The following is a 27093-nucleotide window of genomic DNA, read 5'->3' on the forward strand; positions in this document are numbered from 1 at the left end:
TCAAATGGAAAAACATTCAAAACTTAAAAAACAAAAGAGCCACAACAAAATAAAAAGAAAAAAAGGCAGTGATAGTTCCAAAGTGGATAAATGACTTTGCTGGAAACATTTGTTTTGATTGTTCACATTTACTCTGAAACATGAGCCGATTTAAAAATCTACTCCTGAATATGGCAAGTAAAGAATATTAATATTGATATTTCTGTGGCTAAAAAAGTAAACGACTGTACAAATCTGTGCTTTTCTAAAAAATATACTCCAAAAAATTGCTATATCTTTCATACATATACAAAATATCCCCGAGTAATAAGTAAGAGGTATAAAAAGATGCTGTGGAGTCACTGTACAGATGGGCTTATGGCACAGAAAAAGATGGGAGGACAATCAGTGCTGTGTATAAAACCAAGACACTAAGTTGTAGAATCAATACTAAAGTAAGAAGACAGACATTGCTATATGTTGGTCGAGGAACGGAGGACGTGGAATCTCTTCAGGGTCATTCGGATGGATCCCAGCTCACGGTTCAGCCTCTCCAGACGATTCTCTAAAGCCACCTGAGGGTGGAAGTGGAGCAGAAAGTTCAGTGGCAGCCATTTCAAAAGTAAGTTAGCAGGTTCAATACATTAGTATCTGATTTAAGCAATTGTATTAACTCTAGGGATGTTGACTTGTCTGGGAGGTCCCAGCAGAAATTTTTAAACTATTTTAACTGATCCCCCTCCCCTCTCCATAACAGGTGACTATGTGGAGAGGGTGTCCTCCTTTAAGTTCCTCAGTACCCACATTTCCGAGGACCTATCCTGGACAACTACCACATCAGCCCTGGTGAAGAAAGCCCAGCAGCGCCTTCATTTCCCGAGAGTTCTGAGATGGAACAGGCTGCAGACTGACCTACTAGTGTCCTTCTACCGTGCCACAATCGAGAGTGTGCTGGTGCACGCCATCCCTGTGTGGTACGCTGGCTGCACAACAGCCGATAAGAATAGACTCCAGAGGGTCATCAGAACTGCAAAGAAGGTGATCGGCTGTCCACTCTTCACCCTGGTCTTCATTGCCAGCTCTAGATGTCTCTCCTGAGCCAGGGCAATTATAAAAGACCACCTCCATCCTAACCACCATCTATTCAACATCCTGCCCTCTGGAAAACGGTCGCAGCAGATGGCCGCCCCTCCCTGAGCCTGGTTCTGCTGGAGGTTTCTTCCTGTTAAAAGGGAGTTTTTCCTTCCCACTGTCGCCAAAGTGCTTGCTCATAGGGGGTCATATGATTGTTGGGTTTTTCTCTGTATCTATGAAGCGCCTTGAGGCGACTTTTGTTGTGATTTGGCGCTATATAAATAAAATTGAATTGAATTGGAATAAGGTTCAGATCCATCAGGTACAAAACCAACAGACTAAAGGACAGCTTCTACCCGTGGGCAGTCAGAAAAATAAATGCAAATTAAGAGTTTTTTTACAATCACTCTGTTGCTGCTACTTGCTATTTATTATGTTGCTGTGTGTTGCTGTGTGTGTGTGTCTTTTTGTTTCCATGCAATATTCTGTTCTTCCTCCGCAATATTTCAGCAGATGTGCAATTTCCATCCCTTAACAACCATAGCCCTTCCACCCTTATTTATTATATTTTATTACAACGCCTTGTGCACACCCCCACAATGCTCCCTGTAACACAAACATCGTGTATATAGTGTTCTTATATTGTTTTTCTTCTTCTTTCTTGTATATTGTTTTCTTTTCTTTCACACCTTTGTGGTCTTGTTTCCTAATTTCATTGTGCAAGCAACTGAACATTGACAATAAACGTTCTTACAGTAAAAGTTCTTCTAAGTTCTAAGGTTTATTTTGAGCACCTGACGGCTTTATTTTGCTTCTCATCCGTAAACTCTCTCCATACGCTTTCACGTATTTCTTGCGTAGGTGATAGAAGAGGGTTGCCATGTTTGATTCTGAGGTGGGGACTGGTTGCATAATTTGCATAGTACAGTTTTCTGGTCCGTGTCAGACTTTTCATAACCAAACCATGTCCATGCTACAAAGGTAGCCCCTCATTTAGAAGCTACCTAAGCTCCTCGATTTGTTTTGACTGATCCTTCTGTTTGGAGCTACCTGGTTCTGCCTCATCTTGACTGGCCATGCTGGTGTTCTCTGTGCCTGCATCCATGTGGTGACTGTAAGTGCCATTTAGAGTTACTTCATGTTTTTATTTGAGGTAATTTGTTTGATGCATTTTATAAAATTTGATGTTTGAGAATAAATGTATTTTGTCAGGTCATGTTCAGTTTATTTCAAAAAACCTCAACAGGAGCTTCAACTTTATTGTGAAAGGTTTATGTGGAAAATAAACAAGCAGACGGCAGAGCCACACAATGTTTTACCATTGTGGTTGCTAACAACAAAGCATAAAAACCGTCGCTTTTCCATCTGTAGTGTGGTTATTTTAAATATAAGAGAAAGATAGAACTTTAAAAAAATAATATAGCCACTACAGTGACCATCAAAACAATGAAAAGATATTGCCATAAACAGTTTGTGACACCACAAAACAAACGATCGTGTAATATGAAATGATAGACATTTTCATATTGTCATCCGAAACATATCATTATATCGAACAGCCCTACAGTAGAATCAATGATTCTAATTAGCTAATGCATTTAGTTTGGTCCACAAAGCAGAATCTACTATACAAGGTTGACAGCAGCTCAGAGTCTCTACCTAATCACAGTGGTAAGCTTTGAGCGAAATGCTAACAAAGCATACTACCATACTAACATGTTGAGGTTTAGCAGTTTTATTTAAAGTGTCAGTATGTTAACGTTTGTTAAAAAGCCCTGCATACGACACAGTTCAGACTGATGGCAATGTTTTCGGGGTCTTTATTTTTTTAAATAAAAAAACAAAGTATTGAACAACATTTAGCAGTTGGTGGCTAAATCTAAAATGTATCAATAATATCAACAACCACCATAAATAAATCCTAGAAACATAATAATAAATATTTGGATGGTTTCCGTGGAGCCTTACCTCATCTAACCTGGTCTGTAGGCTCACTCTGCCGCCTGCACCAGGCATCCGGCTCAAAGCTGCCTCAATCTGTACATCACACATTCAGAGGTTAATCATGTATGACCCAAAATAATGATATTAATTAAATACCTCTCACATGAAACACATTCAATGGACTCATGTAGGGCTGCCACAAACGATTATTTTGATAGTCGACTAGTCACCGATTATTTATGCGATTAGTCGACTAATCAGATCATCATCCACTGGACGTAAAACTACAGCTTATTGCACCAGCAGCATCTGCTCTTCTATAACTATCATTAGCTTACAGCTTTAAGCTTTTAAGGTGCTAACTAAAAATAAAGACAAGATGATAGTTTATTCAATTTTAATGAAATTTGCAGATTGTTTCGGTAAAGTTTAATAAACTCCTTGCTATCTAAAATATAACAGGACACCGGAGTATATTCTCCAGCATCTCACACTTCTGATAATCAGCTGTCTGCTTGACGTTTATTCAGCTGTGTAAAAACTATAACTTTAATCTCAGCCAAACCGATTTACTCAGGAACAAATAAAATACAAAAAAAAAAAAAAGCCAAACAACAACATTTTTAATTTATCTAAGTGACTCATATATATTTAACCTGAGTCGCGAAAGACGGCGGTGAGTTTGAAAACAATTTGCCGGGAGTCCGGTGTTCTCACGGCGCTAGTGACCTAGCCCCCGGCTAGCTATCGAGCTAGTGGGTAACGGACGTCTCCGAAAACGTCGGAGCGCTTTTGAAAATATGTGGTGTCCTGATAAACTGAGCCGATATTTGAGGTTTACACAGCTACATTCTCGCCTGAAAATATGTTAAACGTTTATTTTGTGACCCAGAAAGAATAATAAGAGTAATATTAAAACTAACTAGCTACCGCCATTGTTGGAAACTAAGCTGGGCCGCGCTATGAATTTTGGGACACAGCTGCTTCTTCTTCTTCGGGGTTTAACGGCAGCTGGCATCCTTGTACATGCTGTGCTGCCATCTTCTGTTTCAGTCCGTTATTACACTCTTAAATCCTGCTATTATTCCTGCGTCTTTTGCGATCTTACAAAGCTTCAAACGACGCGTCGACTATTAAATCAGTCGTCGACGATTTTGATAGTCGACGTAATCGTGACTAGTCGACAATTCGTGGCAGCCCTAGACTCATGTGTAACGCAGAGTAATATTCCCATGTCAGCAAGGTAGAGACAGGAGGGGGGGGGGGGGGGGGGGGGGTATAAACCTCCTAAAAATACAAGTCATTTAGCAGCTCTGTAAAAACAATGAATCCTGGCCTATGTGTCAAGAGATGCAAGGGTCTCTTGACACCCTTGCAAACACTGGACATTCTGGTGTTTAAAATAATTGCAAATTTCCTTTCACAATTACAAGCAGAATGTGATGAAACAATCACTATGACTTGGAAGTGTATCAAAGAGATATTAAGAAAAGGTTAAAAACAGGGCACTTGTATCACAAGCTGTTATAACAAATCAATAAAGTACAAAGTCTGCCCAAAATGAGAGGAAGAGGAAATCCTAATACCAAAGCAGAAGGACAGGTATTCTAGTTAATTGGACAGCAAACAGGGTGGCACAGTGGTTAGCACTGTTGCTTGACAGCAAGAAAGTCCTGATTTGAATCCACTGGCTTGCTGGGAACTTTCTATGTGGAGTTTTCGTGTTCTCCCAGTGCTGGGTGGGTTCCCCCATGTACTCTTTGTTGTAGAGTGGCGAGATAAAGGCTGTTAATATCAATGTTTGCCATGTCCCAACAGCTTATAAGGGAAGCTAAATTTTGGAATGTTACTACGCTCATGTGTTTGTTTGTTTTTTGTTAATAACCATCTATCTAGAGGCAGGGAGACTAAATTATCTTAGGGTAAAACCAAGTACACCCTTAACTTGTTACCAGTTCATTAATGGGCTAACACTGAGAAATACCATTCACTAGCCCCCCCACACCTACAGACTCATCAGAAAACTTCACGTGCATGTTTACCGTTTTACACCATTTTTAAAAAGACACCAGTGTTCCACTTACATACATACACTGATTTGATAAAAAAGCATATTGTGACATGCCTTTGAACTCTCACCTGCTGTTTCTCCTGCGTCAACTCGTCAAACAGTTTCTCAGCCTCCGCCAGTGACTGGATTCTGTGAAGTGAGGCTGAGTCTTCACAGGGGTCCTGCGGGTCAGGTCCACTAAAGCCTCCCTGCTCCTCCCAACCCAGCTGGGAGTTTTCATCCTGTGGGGTTTCACCACCAGAGGACTCTGGCAGAGAAAGGAAAAAAAAACATTATTAATATGCTCCCAGTAAATACACTCACTGGTCACTGTTTTAGATCTACTGTCTGCTATGTGTGCAAAAAAAGAAAAGAAAAAAATAAAGTTACTGAAGTGTTACTACAGCAATAACAGAAGTAGTGAAGATTAGTGTAATTAATATAACAAATTAATTATAATGTACCTTCTCGCACTCTAAAGCAAAACCTTAAAATAAATAATGCCCAACGGAAAATCAATTCAAATCAATCAAGTATCAGGTTTTATTGTTACATCGCATATTAAAAGAGTCATCATCCATCCATTCTTACATTAAAAGATAAGTATAAATAATCACCCTGTTATTCAGTATCATTTAAACTGGTTTATGGTAGGAGTACAGCACCAAAACAATGCAATAAATCTGGTCAAACAACAAAAAAGCAGTACTTAACTGAATTTTCTAAAAAAAACTGTATCTGTGCGTATAAATATGTTACCATCTTCTCTGCCTGTTGACGTAAACTGGAGTCTTTTCTTGGGACTGCTGCTGTGGAATGAGTGACGTCTCTTGTCAACTTGTCCGTCAGGCCTGTAGACAGCACACAATGAGGTTTTAATTCAACAAAAAACAAGTGTGACAGCTGCTGTTCAGGGGCTTATGTGATGAAGCAGTAAGGTGTTTATATTTCATTTCATGCTCTAACTGACTTTGAACAAACCTGTGTTCTGTGTGACACTCTTTACAAGGTTTTAATGTGTGTAGGGAGCAGTGGGATGACACCTGGTGGTAAATCTCAGCAGGCAGTGTTTACGACAAATATATGACGCAAGGGTTACTCTGTCCTCTGTGACATGGTGCAACTAATAATGTTCACTAATAGATGCCAGAGCTCCACTGCTAATATTTCTCGACAGTAGCTCACCCACACTAAAATCTTTGACACATCTCTCTCCAAGCTGACTAAGATCTGAGCTGAGGTACCCGAGCATTAGGCTTTGGGGGGGTTTTTGTTTTCTTTTTTTTTAGCCTGCCACTGTGTAGTAGCAGTGAAAATTTCTTTCCAATATTCCAACTATCATTTGGTTTGGTGAGCTCAATTTAGGACTCAAAGGGAACATATTGAGTGTAGTTTGATGTGTTTCATACAGATCTTACACTTGCTTCCCAGACCACATTATGACTGTACCTGGCTTCAGAACATTTTGAATGATAGTCATATTAATCCGAGTAGCACAAAGAAATGTACAGGGACTGCACTACTTGAGAAAAATGGTGCAACACCAGACAGGTTACTGCAATGGGACTTTTCTGTGGCCTGAATATTGACCTACAGGCTGTAAAATACATCCATATTACTTCCCAGAGGAAAGTGTCAGAGAATCACTGTGGCTATCCGGTTGTTAAGTGATGACATATGAACCCTCCTTCGGGGTCCAAACTACATTTGGATTATAAAGGCTGTTGTCTTTTTAACGCTTTAATGCTTTGTATCTTGTTCTGCTTGATCTGAACAGTCAGCGATCACTGTCGGCCTCACATGACTAACTTCATATTGTGAATGGATTATCTCAGTTTGGCCCATTTTCAGCGTCTTTTATCTGCCATGTGATTGCATTTGTCTCTAACCATCGGGGACCCTCACCCTCACAGAAATCCTTCAGTCAGAATATGGTATATCATCTTTAAATAGAAACTAGCAAGGTAACTCCCTGCTAACTTCTAACTCTTTTAAACTTTAGAAATCCTGTTTTCATGGACGCCTGGATGTTACACTTGATTGTTACACCTAGTAGAGCTGCCACACTGATCATTTTATTAAAGATGAAAGAATTTCGACAGTTTTTAACTCGGTGATACCACAGTATTTGTTTGAGTTTGGGAGCTGAAGAGGAGTTTGGACCCAGAAACAGCTAATGACATCAGACTTAAAAGGCGGGTAGTGAATGTATAATGAATGGATATAGAAAATAAACTGTGTACCCTCAGTACAGCTTACTGCACAGGCAGCAGAACACTTTCCCTAATATCTGTTTCAACTCCACTGACATGAGGACAGATGCAGAATAACTTATTTTATTGTTTTTATTTAGGTTTTGATTTATTGAGATCTTTTTTGAATTATTTTGTTGTGCTCTTTTTGTGGCATCAATTTTGGCACATAAAGAAAGTTCAGGTCATGTAAAAACGTGCCCATATGGGAGAGCTCATATTATGTTATTTCTAGATGGTTTAAAATAAAGAATCACAAGTTAAAATATTGTGAAGCACAGTGAATACTTAATTCCCCCTCTCCCTGTAATGTTAATGCTGTTCAAACACGGCTTACGGAGAACTTGCGCAACAATACAAGGTAATGTGATGTATGTTTCTTACCTGTGGAGAAGGTATTCCTCTCTTGGCATTGGGTGACCAAAAGCAGTGGAGTAATTTTCAGTCGGGCTGCGTTTAGGGCTGGACTTCGCAGACAGAGGCATGAGTAACATTTCCCTCTTTGCTGAATGGAAGAAAAGAGCGTACCACTAAGTAAAGCTCACACAGCCCTATTAACACTATCACACTGAGTGTGTCACAGGAGACAGAGCCAAAAACAATGTCTTTGTGTTTTGTGTTTCCAATTAATGAAAGTAATTCAAATTACAGACAAACAGTGGACTCCAGCAGTGTACAACTTATTACAGTAATCACAATACCAGTCAACCAATTATAGCAGCAAGTAGTGAAGCCAATACAGAAAACAAAGGCAACTAAGCCATCTGATTGCTACCATAAATTTCAGACACAGTATATACATCTTAAGTCATACCAAAAAAAATTAAACAAGACACTTGATTTTACTCATTTTTTGATTCCTCTTTAAATGGTAACTGTTCTTATATTTGCTGTTTTCTACTCTGAGCACTCGTTAAATACAACTTGCTTGATTCATATATGTTTTTCTATGTAAGTGCTTTCTATCTAACATTCACACAGAATTATACTCCAATGGATGAATTGGAGAGCAACTTGGGGTTCTTATCTTGCCCAAGGCTATTTGGCATGCAGACTGGAGTAGTCGGGGGTTGAACCTTCCATTTAGTAGGTGACCTGCTCTACAACCTGAGCCACCATCACCCCTAAATGGAGGTAGAATGACTGGAAGCTCTTACTGGGTGTAGCTGTGGGTATGCTTCGGTGTGCTGGAGGAGGCAGTGAGGAGGATCTGTGGCCCTCTGGAGACAGACTCCTCTGAGCTCTTAGCAGAGCAGCAGCTCTTTCTGCTCCACTGCGACTTTTCGATCCTCCATGTTCAGCTCCAGCCACAACTCCTCGAGGTTTAACCAACTCCTTCTCTCTGTGAAGAAGTCCAGCGCGCTCCTGAATTGGCTCTTTGTATCTTCTCTCCACAAACCCAACAGTGGTTCTCTGGCTACTGACCCCTACAGAGACAAAAACATAATATAATCCAAGAGCAGCTTAAAAAGTGCATCCAGTATAAGATTTAACAACAGGATGTGCAATAAGGTATAAGCTGAGCCATCTCCAGACAGAAAAGCAAGAAATGACAAGTGACTACAGAAGACCTGAAAGTAAAGAATAAAATCCTGGAACTTAATGTGAATCACCACAAATTAAATAATGTCACATGTACTGAAAGTGTACTAAATCGAGGAATGATTACAGTAAGAAACCCACTTTTAATTGTAGCTGCTTTTGTAAAACCAACACTGAGGTCTGACCTAACTGTTTGGCCACAAATCTTCGTTTGACATGTTGGGCTATATAGCAGCTGTATAATTTCTCATTTTTTCTCAATTAGCTTGTTTTCCAGGAGTCACTCTTTCTGATTTGAGCTACAGGACTGAGGAACATTTTTTTTCATGGTTAGCTGCTTAGAATTTCAGACAGTCCCTCAGTATAAAGTGGCCTTTGTAAATGTGTGTGTGAGAGTCATACTATGGTTGGTGGAGCTGTTCTTACAGGGGGCCCGGGTATCTGTGGCTTTAGTCTCCTCCAGCTCTATCAGGGCCCTCATCATGGGTGTCAGGGCACAGGATCCTTCTCTGTGACTAGCTTCCTGGTGGCCAGCACTCTGCTCCTGGTGTCTGATCTGAAGAACAGACTGTTCACACTCTGGAGGAGATGCACACCTGTTGGAGAAGATCTCTGTAAATCACTTACAGTTGTACTAAACAAAACAAAAAAACATCCTCAACAATCAGAAACACACCTCCAGCTCCCAGCAGCTGAAGGGGTGTCCACGGAGCTTCCTGTTCCCGATGAATGATCATTTAATGGATACGATGCCCTTTTGTGGACTGTTGATTGATTAGGTCTTCTGACACTTTTTAGCTGGTCTGATAGAAGAGGAGACGTTCTGTGGGTGACATCTGGCTCTGCTTTGCCTTTACTGGGTGACAGCAGGAGGTCCGGATGGTGGAAAAGGCTGTGGACACGTTAAAAGGTTAAGAATTTGGCACGCATCAGTTTATACACCCCTTGTAAGCACTGCACTTACAAAATATTTGAACTTAAATTGGAAAGATATAATAAGAGAGACATGATTAAAAACATTAAAGAAAATCTTTAGTTATTAGTTCATCATTCTTATTCTGATGGCATACTTTTGTTTATTATAAAAAAAAGTAAAGATTCACGTAATCTATGTTCCTGGTTGTGATTTTCAAAACTCAAATCATCAAGTTTTGTGACCCTGGCAATTTAAAGCAAAAACCACATGTGAAACAAGAATTTTTAGTAGAAGAGTTCACATTGTCAAAGACCCAAGATGGTGATCAATACAAAGGAGAATGCTCGCTGTTTTATTAACAGTTACAGAGTCCCATATCAAATCTGTTCCATATCACATTGGAGTTCTACTGTACAGTCCTGAAGCATCTAAATGTTTGCAGAGCACATCCTGCAACATTATAATCAATGAAAGTGGCCAAACCAGGTGGCAACAGGACATAAGTAGGGCATATGTAGAGGGGACTAAAAATAACAGCACTAAAAATAGTTGTCCAGAGACCAGAAGGTATCACAGTGGCACATTCAACAGGACGTCCATGGAATGCTTTAAAAATACCACCTCTGTTCGTCAAAGGTATCAGAGAAGATGGCCTTGATAGGAAATCAAACAAATTTAAACCAGGTAAAGATTCTGATTTTATTTAATAGGTGGAGTCCCTGACATTAATGATTACACCTTGTGAAGGATTTCAGTACTTTTTGTGCTTACCCAGCTCCAGAAGGTTGTATGTTACTGTGGGAAACATAACGGGCCCTGGCCTGGTTCTCATGCTCCAACTGCTTCACCTGAGACTCCAGCTTAGAGATCACTCTGAGGGGTTTAATCACAAACATACACATGAAATAACTAAACCAACACTGTTTAGATTCAAAGAGTCATAGAAGTATTTCAAAGGCAGGTACAACAAGCTATGCTGGCTCATTTATTTCTTTTTTCACTACACAGCACAAGGCTGTTTACTTTAATGACTGATGGATTGATTGAAAACAGCAAACAATGTTAATAAGTGCAAACGATAATATATGATTGTAAATAAATTCCAAATAAAATGTTAATTATTGTGAGGCTATAAAACACACAGCAGCTTCACCCATCTGCTTTTTAAATTTGAAATTAAGGGTCCACCAATCACATGAACAGACAGCTACTTCAGACAATGGATGGACAGAGGGGCTGTACAACATCTCTGTAAGCTCAAGTAGGATTATTTTGAACTGTGAGTCATACAACGCTACTCTAGTCCAGTGCAAGAATAAAAATATGAAAATGGAAATGAGCATATTAGGTCCTCTTTAATGTCAACATTTTGCAAGAAAAATTCTCTCAACCATCAAGGCCTGGCTGTAATTTGCTCCTCTGTTTTACAGATCATAGTAATTAACATTTGCACTGTGACTCCATTAGTCCTTGACGCTTAGAGCAGCTTACACATTTTCTATTTTTAAAGTCTTCTGTGTATTCAAAAAATAAAACATTTCTTAGGTTCCCCAAAGTCTCTTTACACACAAGGTCATATGTTATTTCAGTGGATGCTGATGTAGGCCTTACCCTTTAGGTTATTAACTCAAAAACAGATAAGCTAAAGTACTCCAATTTATAACTACCATCTGTTCTTATTGTTGACTTGGCACACTTTATCAATGTGCTCCCTCTATAGGCATCAATTAGCAGGCAAAGGGGAAACTGCAAGGAGACAATGCTGCCTAGCATCAGAGGCCAGCACTATTATCTATTTTTAACAGGATCATCATTAGGCTTTATCGATTAATATTCTTTTCTCCGTCTCCCTGCTGAATACCACCCACCACTGCAGCCCTTTCACAAAAATGCTCAAACCAGCAAGTGACAATGAAACACTGACAGGCCGGAGACCAATAACACTGTAACATTTTGACCTTGACCTAAAGTGACCTTTAAACAAGCTGGTAGTCTTGACTTTTTAACCTTTAGATCCAGCTCACCTACCGTCACTCTCTTCACTCACCTCTTTAATTCAGATATCTGATCATTGGAATCAACAAGCTTATTCTCTGCTGACACCAGGTTGTTCTGTAGATAAATAAATGGGGAAACTCCATGAAGCCAAACAAATCAAATAATCACAGTAAGGTTTTAATGTAAATTTCAGTGAGAGAATCATTACCTTCAATCCTTCATGGTCTTTTATCAGAGAATCATATTCTCCAAGCAGCTGAGGAAACAAAACCACAGACATCTTAACCTTGGACGCCAGCATTACTGCAGTGCTGACAAAGAGTGATTTACTTTTTTGCTCTTAATACAAAATTCTGAAAATGTGACAGTAGTACTGACAATACTTCAGACGAAAGAAAAATCAATATTAAAATCAATGAAAAATGAGGTGGATGTGGTGGCTAACATGGGGTCATTTAATAGTTTGGTTTTTTTAAACTGAATTTTTAAACACTCTATACATACTATAGCATACTATAGCACTGGCAAATGTCCTTTTTTAAAATAATATAAAAAAAAAAATCAAACAAACAAAACAAAAAAACCCCACCAATGTATAACACTGCCTCTTCATTGTTTAAATACTAAATTTATACATCTTTCTGAAATCTAAAGGAGTATGTAATTTGTTCCGTTAGATAGATTACGCATAAGTTATCTAGCCACATAGTCTGTTGGTTTATCGGGAGTTTAGTTTTTAGTGCAAAAAGTGCACCTCTGTAAAAAATAATGAGCTTGATTTATAACATGTTATAATTTGATAATGAATGCAAAAAATACAATTGCTTTTTGTTTTAGATCAGCATGGTGACATGGTTTTTAGTACTGTTGCTTCACAGCAGAAATATGAGGGTTCGAATCCACCATCTAGCCAGGGCTTTTCTGTGTGGAGTTTGCATGTTCTACACTTGGGTACTCTGGTTTCCTCCCACAGCCCAGAGGCATGCACCTAGTGGGGTTAGGTTCATTGGTGATTCTAAATTGTGTGAATGTGAGTGTAAATAGTTCTCTAACTGTGTTGTGTGACAGACTTAATATTTTTTAATAGTACTTTCAGAATTATGTTTGTTTTTTTAAAATCCACCGATACTACACTGTCCAGTGTTTCAAAAGACCAGACATGAAAGTGGCAGAAACTGTATTACACAAAAATTATATGTAGACTATAAAGTGAAAGACATTTGCTTGTACTCCCCTGCTTTGGAGAACATCTGGCTGTAGCCAACATGAGGTTAAAAGAATCAATACTGGAGCAGATAGTAATCAGATGAACCTGACTGGTGCATCCTTGAAAAAAAACACTCTTAACATAGAAAAAACTCTTACATACATCCTCAGCTGCAAACTAATTCCTCAACACCTAGAGCTAGCTGACTGCAGATAAAGTAAACTATCATAAATTATCAAGTCCATTAACAACAGTGCACTTGCCTGATTAAAGGAAATACCTCAGTACTGATGCTACCAGCATCCAGTGAATAAGAGGATGTTTATGTTTATGTGACAGTTTTCTGACCGTTATCATGTCTTCATGTCATTCTGTTCTCTCACACTTACATCCTGCAGCATCTTGTACTCTCTCTCCCTCCTGGCCTCCTTCTCATCTGCTTCCCTCCAGGCTTTCTGCGCTGCCTCCTCCAGCTGCCGTACACGGTTCTTCAAACGCGCCACCAGGGCGTCCTTTTCTTTGGCCGAATGTTTGCTTTCTTCCAGTCGCTGTTGCAAAGATTTCACAGTGGCACCTGCTACAGCATAGCGCTCCGGCCATTCTGCCTAATGACAAAAAAAGGACATCAAAATGAAGATATGGAATAAAGATTACTTTCATAGCCATTGACATATTTTTAGAAAACATCCTTGATGAAGTGACAAATTAAAAAGACATTCTAATTAAAACCCAATAAATATAAATGAACACGTAAACATGGATTTTCGCATTCACAAGATTTTCAAAAAATTTGACCTATGACCAAACTTGTTGAGAATTCTAGTAGTGTACCTATGGTATCAATTTGAAACTTGTATGTTGCTTGGTTAACGAGTTATCGCATTCACAACTTGGGTGTCCATGTCCCCTGCTGGGTGATGACAATACCACATCAGCTTTTTACGGCTAAGGGGTAAAAATGATATAAAATAAATAGCAAAGCATACCAGCTTTTTTTCCAGTGAGCTGTTTGTTGCCTCTAGTTCTTGAATACGGGTGGTGGCCTCAGCCAAAGCCTGTTCTAGATGCCTGCACCTGTAAATAAATAGCAATAAACAATGAAAGCATAAAAATAATCTAAAAAGCAATACTACGGGATTTTATGCGTCTTGGTAATTCAGAATATGAATTCAATATCATTCAAGTTTGATTTGACACCTTTTCCCCTTTAATTTCAGCATCTTAACCACAACTTTGCATCATCCTAAATGGAGTACCTATTTTAATGTCCCCTATTGTTAATGCACTGACAGATGTAGAAATGTGTTAAACTTTTGAACCCCTTGACATCAAAAACAACAGTTCACTTATTGGCTATTTCTAACCAAAAGTGACTGTTAACCCGCTGAGGGGGACTGTGATTTGGTTCTACATTTAACTGTATCATCCCTGCTTATTTTTCTTGTACATATAAAACTAATTTTTTACTCCAACTCAATATAATGAACAATAATATTTTAACTGAAACTATAGTCCATAAATGCAAACCTTTCTGTGAGCGCATGGTTGCTCTTCTCTAAATCCTGGGGCAGATCTCTGAGCTTGAGTTTGTCTCGCAGGATTTGGATCTCAGACTCATAATATGCTTTCAGGTCAGCCACATGCCGAGAATGCTTCTCTCTCAGGTTCTGCCTTAGTCTGAAAAACAGGAGAAGAAAAACAAAACTTTTTTAAAGAAGATTGGTCATGTGTAATGTTACTTTATTCACAGCACTTGAAGTAGTTTTTGGTTCTCTGGGAGGTGACTGGGCATGGCAATGTGATCACGATGCAAAGTGAAGCGAATTCATCTGTTACCTTATTTATCCATTACTTCTGACTTTCTGATAATCACAAATACATACCTCCACTTTTACAAGTACAAAGAGATAATGGGGGAAAAAAGAAGCAATAAATTGGAATGAGAGCAGCTTTCTTTTTGGGGCTGGCTAAAGCCTCTTGGACAGTGCCAGAAACGATTATACTCACCTGTAAATAAAGGAATAAAAGGGGAACTATAACCAACCTCAAGGGTAAAAAGTTTTAAATATGTGCTAACATAATCAATCTTGTTATGAAATGAAGCTATTAAACATGAGATTTCTGTTCACTGGTTCTGGGTCCTATGAAACACATGACGTTCCATGTCCTTATTTCAGGTCCTCTTAACAGAAAACATTAGGTGTAGCTAAAGTGCTAATAGTGTTTGGCAGTATTTTGGATTTATTTGATGTCTTTAGAGATTCATATTGTTCAAATACTAATCGTTTATACTTTATAAACAGACATTTTCAGTTCTTTAGCTTCAGGTCAACATCAAGCCAAATCAAGCATTAGAGTAGATGTTCCTAGAAATTATTTTGTTTGTTTTTTTTAATTATTTGACACATGTAAAACTTTTTTAAATTTTCATGTTATTTAATTCTGTTCAATCAAGTCTCTAACGTTATGTCATGCCCCCCCCCCCCCCCAAAAAAAAAAAAAAAACCCCACCCAACTTTAAAAAAAATGTCACCATACAGAGCATTTCTAGTTTTCCTGTGGCGTTGCTAACTTTCTGTAGGGAAACTGAAAAGATCTACCACTCAAAGACAGATTGACACTCAGTGGATTGTTTGAGAATAACATATCAAAACCAAGTGATAGAAAAGGCTCAAACAAGTTAAAGTTAATATCAGTGCATTTTTTTGGAAAGATATAGGCAAATGGTTGAGCAGAACATTATACATTATAACATATGTACGTACAGAGAGAGGACAACAGGATCCTCTAGTGATGATGCTCTTTCCATGTGTGGACTGACTCCATGACGCAGAGAAGCACCAGAGGCTGAACAAGGCTTCAGGGTGCTGGTGTGGGTGTGACTACCCTCCTCTTCGCTGGCTAAGGGAGCACTGGCTCTGCGCTGATGGCTGTCTGTTTGGGAGGGCTGAGCCTTATCTTGGGAGGTAGACAGGAATTGGGTTGTATTTCCCCATGGGCTTTGCACTTTAGATGGGGCAGAGACACTGGAGGTATCAGAGATATAGTCTGTATCTCCAGGGTTGGGGCTGCAATCCACCATGCTGTCAGGGGTTATGGGGGTCCCAACTCTAGGGTAGCGGTGGGGCTGATTGGCGAATGATGGGCTGCTGAAATGAGAGGGTGAAGTGAAGCCAGAGGTGCGATCTGACTGCCGCATGTTAGCTGCTGGATCCAGTGTCAACATCTGAAGCACAAAAATACAAATTGTAAGAAAATGTGAACTTGTGGATGTGAAATTTATTACAAGATTACAAGATTAACACGTCACCAGTCAGTTGTATTTTTAAAAATATTATATTTTTTAATAATTAATGTTTTATCGTGTCATTATCTATCTTCTGTAAATCACTTCTACAATCTTGGGATTGCAGAGTTTGAGTCATGTGACATACCTGCGGTGACAACGGAAAAGAAGTAGCTGAGCCTTCCCAATCTGAACGCCTACAATCTGCTCTTTGCTTGTTCTGATAGATCTCTCTGAGAGACAGCTGAGGTTCCTGGCTTCCCGGAGTCTAAAGAAGACCAAATTAGGCATCAAACCTCAGCATTATAAGCAAACCATGTATTTTATATCAGTCTCAGAAGCCACAGTAAACCATAACGTAACTCACCAGACTCATGGATGCCTCTTGCAGAAGTAGATAGGCACCGCTGTCAAAGCTTTCAGGTAGTGGGTGATAGAGATCACACTCATTCAGACGCCAATACGTGAGGCCTAAAACAAAAAAAGGCTTACTTTAATTGCTATATGCAATAATTTGGAAACATTGTTTGAAACTACAATTTTATCACATATTTCTGGCAGCGCTGGCCATCCTAAAAATATATGTTTTTAATATAAACAAGGAGTCTGATATTTAGTTAATTGACACCACTGGCAATGTTTACAATAACAATTTGGCTGATAGCCAGTGCTGATACTATTCATTTTTTATTTGTTTCTGTACCAAAGATTGTTAATATCCCATTATCAATATGGATGGGATATAGCCAACATGGATCAATTCCAATACCAATATTCAGCTGACATATATTTTATATCTTCCTTGTTACTAGCAAAGCTATTAAAAGTACCAAAATTACACCTAAAGAAAGAATTTAGTTGAAAAATATGTGTGTATGTCTATATAAAATATCTTATTGTTGTTCCACTGAGCCTTAGTGTAATCTACATATTATTATAAACACTTAATTGCACCATAGTGTTGGAGTAACACCCCCCCCCCCCAAAACAAACAAACAAACAAACAAACAAAACAAAAACAAAAAAACCTTGGAGTGAACAGCTGTTTAAAAAATGTTTGACTGGCTGAGAAAAATGCAACTCTATTGTAACTCTACTATATGTTTAACTGCAAGAAACACAGAAATTAGCTCTCCAGGTATGTGTAGAGATGTATGTTTTCAATTTCTGATATGACCAGGGGCTTCATCTTCTAAAAGAAAAAGTGTAATATCCTGTATATTTTTTTTTTTATTTCATGTTTTGTACTTGATTTATTTCAATATACTTTACAGTGGCCAAATCCAGTCACTGTGTGTCTGAATTCAAGTCACTGAATTCTTACCTGAGGCTTCAGATGCTAAACTATCACTCCTCCTCAGTGGAAAAGAGCTGGAAGATGGCCCAGCTGGTTGATGCTGAAAACCAATAGAAATGAGTGGATTAGATTCAGCAGCAGGAAAGTAATCAAAACAGAAAAATACAGCAAAAAGAAAAAATACTACAAATAAACACTATGCAATGTTGCGGGTTTGTTTGTTTTATTTTATTTTATCTATGCAAAATCTTGGACAAATAATCCTGGAGAAGAGGCTGTCACCACTTCCTGGGTTATACCTGGTCCTGGGACTCTGTGCTCTCCACAGTGTTTTGACTGTGGGATTCTCTGGGGCTGCGAGGCTGCTCCTGGTACTCTGGTATTTGGGATGACGCTTGTCCTGCTTTGCTCTTCTTGGGCCTCAGTTTCTGCCTCTGGGCCCAGGAGGTCAACTGTTGACTGGTGCTGTCAACAGAATTGCTTAGGGTAAGTAAAATTATAATTTCTCAGACAAATGCTGCCTAAACCTCAACAGGATTCTTGCAGGGTATCTAAAGGGTTGAATGAGTATTGTTACAACAAGCATACTGCTGCCAATCCACACAAGTGAGACAGGGAAAGGAAACACTAGCACAATGATATATTCCAATAAAGCTTAATAAAGACTCGCACTCGCAAACATGTCCAAAATAATTGGGTAAGCACACATACACATGTGTTTGTCCTTAATTACATTTTTAATTTTGTTTTCATTTATCAAAACTTAAGAAAACCACTATTCTAGAGCCATTTACCAAGTGCATTTATATTGTAATACTGTGTTAGTACTTTCCAGATTAAGTTACTAATTCCTAACAGTATTACTAAAGTAGCTAGTGTGATAGGGGGATGATCTACATATGATGATCTAGATACTTGGCAGGATATGCTAAATTTTTGAGAAATATTTATTGTTTTCTTGTTTGAATTTGGGCTTCCTATCATCTGCCAGCCAGAGACTCATGTGACTATGTCATGTTGGGTGGCCATTTAGTTTCAAAAAATGTTTTAGAAAACATCTACAGGCAATTAAATTTGATATTAAATGTATTTATAAAACCAGTTTCAAACACAGAACTCTTAACATTGATGGCTTCATCAGTGTATTTCTTTTAGGTCATGTTTACATTCATGTTCCTCACTGTAGGGTATAAACTGGGTATAAACTGACTGCGTGACAGATCTGAAGTGAAGTACACAGTCACTAGCTGCTTGATCCTAATCAATGGTGTCTATATGTTGGGCACCATTTATTTTAAGTAATTAATGAAGCTACTATTGTTGTGTCACATTCATAAATCTGCTCAGCTCTCTTGCTTAATGATTGATGCTGCAGGTGTTGGAAACTCAGAGGCAAGACTTCTACAGGCAGCTGCAGGCAACAAATAACTTTGGCTCCCGACTAAATCTCATTAATTTGACCTGTCACAGACTCTGTCTTTATCACATTGAAGACTTTTCCATTATTTTAAACACTCAACATATAAAATAAACTGTTGGCCAGCTGAACATGTGTAAACCGTGCCTTTTACCGTGTCTGTAATGTTTATGGACTAGTGTCAGACTTTGTCTATAGCCATTTTCAGATGCTCTTGGGTTAACAGATAGACGTTTATGTCTGAAAAAGCTGAGAAAACACCACAGTACATCCTTACAAACTCAGTTTAGCATGGATGTGTTTGACCTTACATACCCAGAGATTTTCTGCTGATAAACTAGTGATTCATTCACTCCGAGCATCCTCTCATTGGAGAAATCTTGCTGGCAACCAAGCATACTTGTCTCTGTGTCTTTCTGGAAGTTAATGGACCAGTGATGCTTCTCGCTTCTTTGACCAACAACCTCATCTTCTCCCGGTGAACCTGCAGGTTCCAGACTCGACTCCCAAGTAGAAAGAGTCCCATATCCACTGCTGAGCACTGTGGTTGCACGCTCATCCCGCTGATTTGTGGCCTCAGACCTAGGGAGTGGAGGCGATGGGGAGCTAAAAGGGGTATGGACGGGAGCTGCCAGACTGTCATTGTCACTGGACACAGTTTTGGGAACAGTACATTCACTGGAGACAGGGGGGAAAATATAGTCCTTCATGTTTGTGGTACTTTTGCTCACAGGAGTTGGGGAGAACTCCCCATGTGGCTGGACACTAGCCTGGCGGTTTTGGAGCTGAACAAGGGCCTTAATTTCATCCTGAATCAACTGAAAAAGAGGAATTATTTTACTGTAAGAAATTGCTTTCAATATACTCATTAAGATAGTCCCCTTGTAATCCACCATCTCTTTTTTGAGGTGGTCCAATTTCATAAAACAGGACATGATGTTAAATCCAGGCTTACCTGTATTTGGCACTGGTATTGTTCTTGCTGAGCAAGTATTTGCTCTTGGTATTGCTTCTCAACCAGCTGAAACAGATGCAGCCATCGACCCTGTAGCAGAAAAACAAACATCGTTACTTGTCTTACTTTGAATAAAAGCGCGGGCTATTACAAGACAACAGTCACACAGAGATAAACAGAGACACAAAGAATGGCAAGAAGCTGTTGTATTACTAACTGCCATAGCCAGTCGCATGACAGCCACGGGAAGCCGACGGGTAAAGAGATCATTTTTTATCAGATTCCTTCGTGGAAGAAAAATTGTTCAAGTCATCTTTCCAAAGTCACGAAGAGGCGACAGATCCCCTGGATTTCAGGGTAAGTCCCGAGACACACTGTGCTACAAGAAATCCCTTTCACTGGAAAGAACAGTGACTGTTGCAGTACTCCGGAGCGAAGAGACAGACAGGACGGCTGGGGTCGCTGTCGGGATTTCTTTGCCCCGCTCCGATTTTAGTGGATTTTAATGCTGTGGCTGACGCCACTGGACTTTTAGTGTTGTTTTTATGTTTTTACTGTGTGTTCCCCGTGGCCAGGGATGTTTTTAACTGTTTTAAATCTTTTTTGTGAAATACATTATATTTTAGTACAAAGTTTTGTATTGTTCTATTGCCTTGGCTACTCCACTGCTCTGTCCGTTTTTTGAAGGGTTGCCCTTCACTTAGAATAAAACCTGGTGTCCACCTACATATCTGGCTACTCGGAACATCTCAAGGTCCTGTACCCATCCGTCAGTAAACTGGAACTGGGCTTGTTAAGGGACCTGAAGTTACTAAACACTTCATGAGTGTATGGACTCACACTTAGGACCATATAATTATAAATATGAGTGTGATGAAAGTTGGGCAGCAAGCTAATGTCTTTAGTCCACTCTGTATGCTCGTATGAGTCTAACCCTTTCACTCCTTTGATTTTTTCCTGTTTTATTATTTATAGTTTTGTTTAGAGGGAATATTTTACTTTCTTTTCTTGTTTGTTTCAGTTTTAATATAGCTACTTTTTGTATTATTCATTTATTTATTTGAGATGCGCCAAATCGCACAAAAGACTTAACATTACATCGAAGTTTGGTTGTTTGTTTTTTTAAATGCTCGCTGGAAGAGACATTTTTATTTTTAACGTACTTTTTGTTTAATTTTGTATTTGTTGTTTGGTCGCGTGTGTAAGACAGATAAACACTGGAACGGCCTGTAAACACGGCTTGTTATGGTGGAAAAAAGAAGCCGGTTTCTCTTTGTTTCCCTCCCCACCACTGTGGAATTTTTATTTAGGAGTTTAGGAGTCAACAGTTGTTTAGTATACAACGTACACAATTAGATATGGGCACTGAAACCACAGTCCATCAGTTATTTCTGAGATTTTATTAATTAATTAATTTTAGATTTCTCCATGAAAGAAAATGTATAAGTTAACTTTTTCAAGTTTTAATTTTTTATTTAAAACAAAGAAAACCCATATGAAACATAAATTCCCTCTCCTTAAATATGTCTTTTCAAACAGATGCTTCCATGTAGGGCTGTGCGATATGACCAAAATGTCATATCCTGATATAAGAATTCTATCGTCCTGACAACGATATAAATCACAAAAATGTAACATTTTCTGTAAATTCTGTGAATCTCGGGCAGCTCGTCTTGCGGGAAGTGTTTCCAGCTGCGCGTCATGTAGCTGGAGTCGAGTGTTTAAACCGATGCATGAAACTATACATTTTAATATACACCTCCTTCATTCTTTTAATCTCACTTGGCTCACTACTGCACCCACTCCGAGACCAGACCATATATTAGACCTAGATTTGTCTTTTGGCATTTCAATTTGTAATCTGGATATAACTGATGCTTTTTCATTAGAATTCTATATTATCCTTTTTGATATGCTGCTCCTTCTTCCCCCTGCCACACAGCATCTACCTTTTCACCAATCACATTATATCAATTCTTCCACTGCTAACTATTTTGTTGAGTCCTTCAAAGCTGCAACAGATGCTTGGTCCATAGCAGCTTCCCTGCTCTATCTCAGCCATGAAGATTTTACTAACTTATTCAAAAGCACTTGTTCCTCAATTATGGATACTGCTGCTCTGTATAAATTGAGAAAGTCTGGACTTAAACAGTTGTCCTGGCTCAATGATTGATGATTGCTCAATGTATGTTTTCTCCCATCAACTCTTAAAATGTGAATAATTTCGACAATTCTTTACTAGTAAAGTTGAGACTAATAGCATTCCCACCCCTTTCACATTTTAACTGACTCTCTCAAATAGACTGTTTTAAACAGATTACACTACCCGCTCTTACAAAGACAGAGATTTCTCATTGAAATCTACAACTTGCTCTCTAGTTACTGTGCCTTTCACTCTTCTGAAAGATGTATTTGATCCAAGCACCCTCTCCATTATCAACACTTCTAAATCTACTGGTACCGTTCCATCTCTCTTGAAGCAGGTAATCTAGCCCTTGCTGAGAAAGTACAACTTAGACTCCAAATTACCTAATAATTACCAACCTCTACAAACAACCACTACCAAAATTCTTCAGCAACTTATTCCTTGCATACAGAAAAACAACATCTTTAAAAAGTATAAAATGAAAACAATTCTTCTACATCAGCTGCACCTTATTGTAGGGTATCTCAGGATTCCATTTTAGGGCTTATTCTGGTCTCCCAGTTTTGCTTACTCTGGGACAAATCATGAGTAAACACAATCTCTATTCATTCTCATACTGACACTATTCAGCTGCACCTCTGCCTCAACCCCAATGAGAAGCCCACTTTCTGATTAAGTTTGACAAGCAAATTACCTCAGTGGTTAAAAACGTCTTTGTTTTGGTTTTTTAATCTCTGTTCCATATCAAAAATTAAGCCTTTTCTGTATGTGAAAGATCTGGAGATTGTTACTCATGCCCTCATTTCTTCCCACTCAACTACTGCAATTCACTTTACAATTGTCTCAGTCCTCTCTGTCCCACCTTCAGTTTATCGAAAATGCTGTTGCTAGGATCCTCACACGGACTCAAAAAAGACATCATATTATACCCGTTTTAGTTTCTTGATTTCCTGAAAAATTTTGAATTGATTTCATTGATTTCAAGATCCTTCTCTTTGTCAATAGAGCCCTTCATGGTTTGACCCCTTCTTACATCACCAACCTCCTACAAACCTGCTCCCTTTCCAGGTCCCACTCCCATGAATCGCAGAATACTGACCCAAATGCAGAACACCAAAACAGCCAAGGGTTAAACTCAAAATACATTTTTAATAGGGTTGTTTAAGCAGTCCAAAGAATATAATATCCACAAAGGCAAAATGAATCCAGAGCAGCATGAAACACATGAGGGCGGGTTAACTTACACAGAGACAAACAATGCTCTTTATAAATAAATCTGAATTGAGTAGAGTTGAGAACACAAAAGAAAATAGTTCCATGTACACTAAAGGACTGCAATACTATGTGTATTTATGAAGGTGCCAGAGAACCCAGCTGTGTACAACAATTATGGTACAAACTTCCATTAGAGAGAAAGAAGACATAGGAAGAATTTAATTTTCCTGTGACCTACCCATACAGTAATTAAAGATTGAGAACAGAGTGTGTTATACCCAGGTGTACAAACTGAAAGCCTTCAAGCTTGATGAACTGTGCCATAAAGTGCCTTCACATTGTAGAGCATCACAGTTGTCTGTTCTCTGCAAATCACATCCTGTGTCTGAAAAGATCAGCTGTGTGGGTGTTGGGGTCTGTAAATGTGTATGTGTGCATCTATCTTACTGTCAGGTGTGATTTGATCAAAAAATACATGTGACAAGTCTGAACTGAGGCTACCAGCAGCCAAATACAGTGCACAAGAACAAACTGCTACAGCAGCAAACACTTCATCATCAGCCTTTCTACAAGACCTATTGTCTTCCAGTCTCAATGGGTATTTTCCTACCTCGCAGTCCTTCCAGATCTCAGGGTCTGTCTCCCCACTGCTCTGGATCTCCTGGACCAGGGCCCTAAGGGTCTCCAGGGAGCTTGGATTGATGAATGGTAGGGTCTTCCCTTGTTCAAAGGCTTCATCTGTGCTCAGACATAGGCTCCTGTAAAACAAATTGGATATTGTTAAAATATTGTATCAAATATTAAAATATTAGATTAGAATATATTAGATATGTTTCTCCAGGCAGTATTATTTTATACTGTCTGGCATTATTATTATTATTATTATTATTATTATTATTATTATTATTATTATTATAGCTGAGCAGTATTTTAGAGACAACTAAATAAAATAAAAGTCAAAAAAGATCTCTACTTCTTAGTTCAGCCAATATCTGCAGCAGATATTGGCCTATCACAGACTTTTCAGTGTCTGATATTTTGTTCAACATGCGCCAATATTAAAAATATTTTTATGCAACATAAGGCAGAAGAATATCCATCTGTATATTTAAAAACAGTGTTTATCTTGAAGAATAGCTCTGACACATTTGTCTGCAGTACATGCAGCAGAGTAACGTCACAGCTGAGCAGCAGGCAGTGTCAAGCACTGGAAGTTATCTTTAGTCTTTGAAATGTTTTGGTGGAAATTAACAAAATAGCCCTATACTTCCTCTTCCAGTTTAACACTCTATATGTGTAACTATAAATAAATACCACCCAATATGTATACTGTATGTATAGTATCTACTTGAAAGATCCAGTAATCCACGTGCTCTACTACTTTTGATAGAATACTGCTTAAAGATAGCTTTGTCTGTACATGTCTAAACTCAATCTGTTCAGAGGTTTTCCAAACACAACACAAAAAAGGCCACTGAACACAACAGAGTAATATCAGCACCTATTCAATTTTCCATTCCATTGAAATCTGAGAAATAATCATGTATGCAGTCAATTGTAGTTCTTAGAAAGAACAGGAGTTTTAAAAGACCATAAATCAAAATTGACACAGAAAATTGCAGTCAATGCATCTTCATATTCAACACTCCTACATATGTTCAAATTTCCACAAGCATTTAAAGAGAGCTGTCACAATAATGGAGAAACTATTCTGCATAAATAGGTAGTAAATGTAAATCAATTTCCTTTTAAGCATTTAAATTTAAAAAAAACTGCAACAACACACCTGCATTAGGAAAAAAACTATTCAAATATTTAATATTTTAAAAGGGGCAAGTGTTTCTTTTTTTTATGCAGACACTTCCTCATACAGTAAGGAACTTAAGAGTTACGGTACCTGATCTTGTTGCATGCTGGTGTGATGTCCATGGGCCTGCACTCCACAGTGCCTCCTGTTGTTTGGGAGGTTGTGCGTCTCCCCTCAGAGACAGCCAGTCCTGAGGCTGATGTCCCCTCAGAAGACACCAGCGAGTTTTCGCTCTCCTTGCCCACATCCCCATCAGCACTGACATGGCAATGGCTCAAAGCCCCTGAGCTGGACACATCCTCTGAGATACTGTCATCTGTGGACATTTTTATGGGCCCATGCAGAGGAAGTCACTCTGACAGCTAGGGACCAAAGGAGAAAAGTTCAGAGTTCTGTTAATCACACTTCTTGTATTTCCAGCTTCAACAACAGGAAGTGCTGCTGAACTGTGAACACGACAATGCATTAATACGTTAATGTATAATACATGTAAAAGCCAAGAAAAGACACCAAATCAACTCTTAGTTTTGATCTTAGATCTACTATCAACATTCAGTAACTGACATAAATATAAGCAACATAAATAAGACATAAACAAAAGCCGTGCACAATACGCAGATTTTTAAGATAATATGTAATTGTTCTTGCTTTAGCCTCTTCTGTCAGTCTGTCTGTCATGACCTGTGTTTGCTGTATGTGAGAGCTCGTCCAACATGGGCAGCTTTGATTGGACACCTAATTAACTTAGCCAACAACAAGAAAATCAACAGAGATAGAGCTCCACAAGCGGTGGGCTGGTTCATTTAGTAAGAAGCTACATTAGCTGTTCTATGGTGTCGGCCAGCGCAACGGATGCTGCAGACAGTTGAAGTTGCCTATAAACTCCACGGGAGCCTGGGTCAGTCAGGCTAAGTTACCAAGCTAGCACAGTAACTACCTCTGACTAGCAGTTCAAAATGGTTAGCTAGCTAGCTCAGTTTGGCTAAGTTGGTTTATGACAGGTTTGTAAGCACAGCGTAGGCACGCAGGAGAGCGCGGGTGAAACGATAGCGCACGCGGGTATATAATAAATGATATAAAACAGAAAACTGTGTCGCGCTGATTGGCTACATATAATAAACATTTAACCTACCCGTTAACTTGTATCATTATTTCATCCATATTTCTCTGTGAGTAGTCAAGCTGGCTAGCTGGTTGCTGGTTGGCTACTGCACTGCAGTGGTCGTTGGCTGCTGTAGCGTTCACAGCCCACATTGCTATTGGTCAAAATATTATCTGAAATACAGAGCTGTGATTGGTCGTTACTTTCACTCAGTGTTTCTATTGGTTATGTGGGGGACAGAGGCGTACGCATCTGTTGGGACCGTAGATAAACCAAAAGCATGAGGATTGTAAATTATCAATAACGGGATAAAGACAAATGTTTATTTGACTTAAAGTGTGGCTTTTAAGCCAGATAACTAAAGTCATGAAGAGTTTCTGATTTTATACGCCTTGTTGTGTTTTAACGTCAGTTTGCTCGATTCTTGAACTAGTGTGTGATGGGTTTCATATTAGACATTTCTCATTTGTGGTGTAAAATAAAATAGTTTAGCAACGATGCATGATTTCCATCGTTGCTAAACTGCATCTTTGATTGTATCGTTTTTTAAATATAGTTTTGTTAGTATTGTTTCAAGGATACTAGCAACTTATATAGTAGTCAAACAAAACACATTTTACTCAGGAGAGTGGCTCCTTTTTAAAGTACTTTTGAATGTAAAACAGTGACTACAGTATATACAATTGCATATAATATAATTTGGTTTCAAGACAGTCAGACCTGTACACCAAACCATATTGTGTGTTTGTGGAACAACCAGAGTAAAAAGTTTCAAAAAGTATATGAATCCATTCATCACATTCTCATTTTTGAAATGTATTTGAAATTTTGTACTTATTTGTTTGTTTGGTTGCATTTTGATTATTCAAACATGTGGAGGAACCCCATGTCCACTGTCACAACGAG

General features: G+C 38.7%; 1 protein-coding gene across 2 annotated transcripts; it reads right to left on the minus strand.

Annotated features, from left to right (window-relative positions):
- Positions 1 to 209: 209 nt before the first annotated feature.
- Positions 210 to 26349, minus strand: mphosph9 (M-phase phosphoprotein 9). Of its 2 annotated transcripts, none has more exons than XM_085414498.1 (24): positions 26218 to 26349; positions 25176 to 25447; positions 23889 to 24036; positions 19918 to 20007; positions 19278 to 19780; positions 17845 to 18010; positions 17573 to 17645; positions 16616 to 16719; positions 16397 to 16516; positions 15728 to 16188; positions 14490 to 14639; positions 13949 to 14036; positions 13352 to 13567; positions 11964 to 12011; positions 11805 to 11869; positions 10529 to 10630; positions 9518 to 9733; positions 9268 to 9437; positions 8457 to 8726; positions 7684 to 7804; positions 5807 to 5898; positions 5137 to 5315; positions 3022 to 3090; positions 210 to 554 (listed from the first exon to the last, which is right to left on the minus strand). In XM_085414498.1, the coding sequence occupies exons 2-24, from the start codon at positions 25409 to 25411 to the stop codon at positions 453 to 455; spliced, it is 3789 nt and encodes a 1262-aa protein (XP_085270624.1). In that variant the 5' UTR covers positions 25412 to 25447; positions 26218 to 26349; the 3' UTR covers positions 210 to 452. The 2 variants fall into 2 exon arrangements, with proteins under 2 accessions (XP_085270624.1, XP_085270623.1); XM_085414497.1 differs by having other exon boundaries at positions 9244 to 9437.
- Between the last annotated feature and the right edge of the window lie 744 nt (positions 26350 to 27093).

This window comes from Rhamphochromis longiceps, linkage group LG7, assembly GCF_057381845.1.
Source record: "Rhamphochromis longiceps isolate RC_006_pf linkage group LG7, R_longiceps_female_GT1.1, whole genome shotgun sequence".
NCBI lineage: Eukaryota > Metazoa > Chordata > Actinopteri > Cichliformes > Cichlidae > Rhamphochromis > Rhamphochromis longiceps.

Bases quoted from the DNA above. Each gene is read 5' to 3' on its own strand.
- mphosph9 (XM_085414497.1), bottom strand. From the start codon at position 25,411: ATGTCCACAGATGACAGTATCTCAGAGGATGTGTCCAGCTCAGGGGCT. The intron at 19,781-19,917 runs GTAAGCCTGGAT...CCTCTTTTTCAG, and splicing joins AATACCAGTGCCAAATACAG to TTGATTCAGGATGAAATTAA. The intron at 555-3,021 runs GTAAGGCTCCAC...TTCCACCCTCAG, and splicing joins TACAGACCAGGTTAGATGAG to GTGGCTTTAGAGAATCGTCT.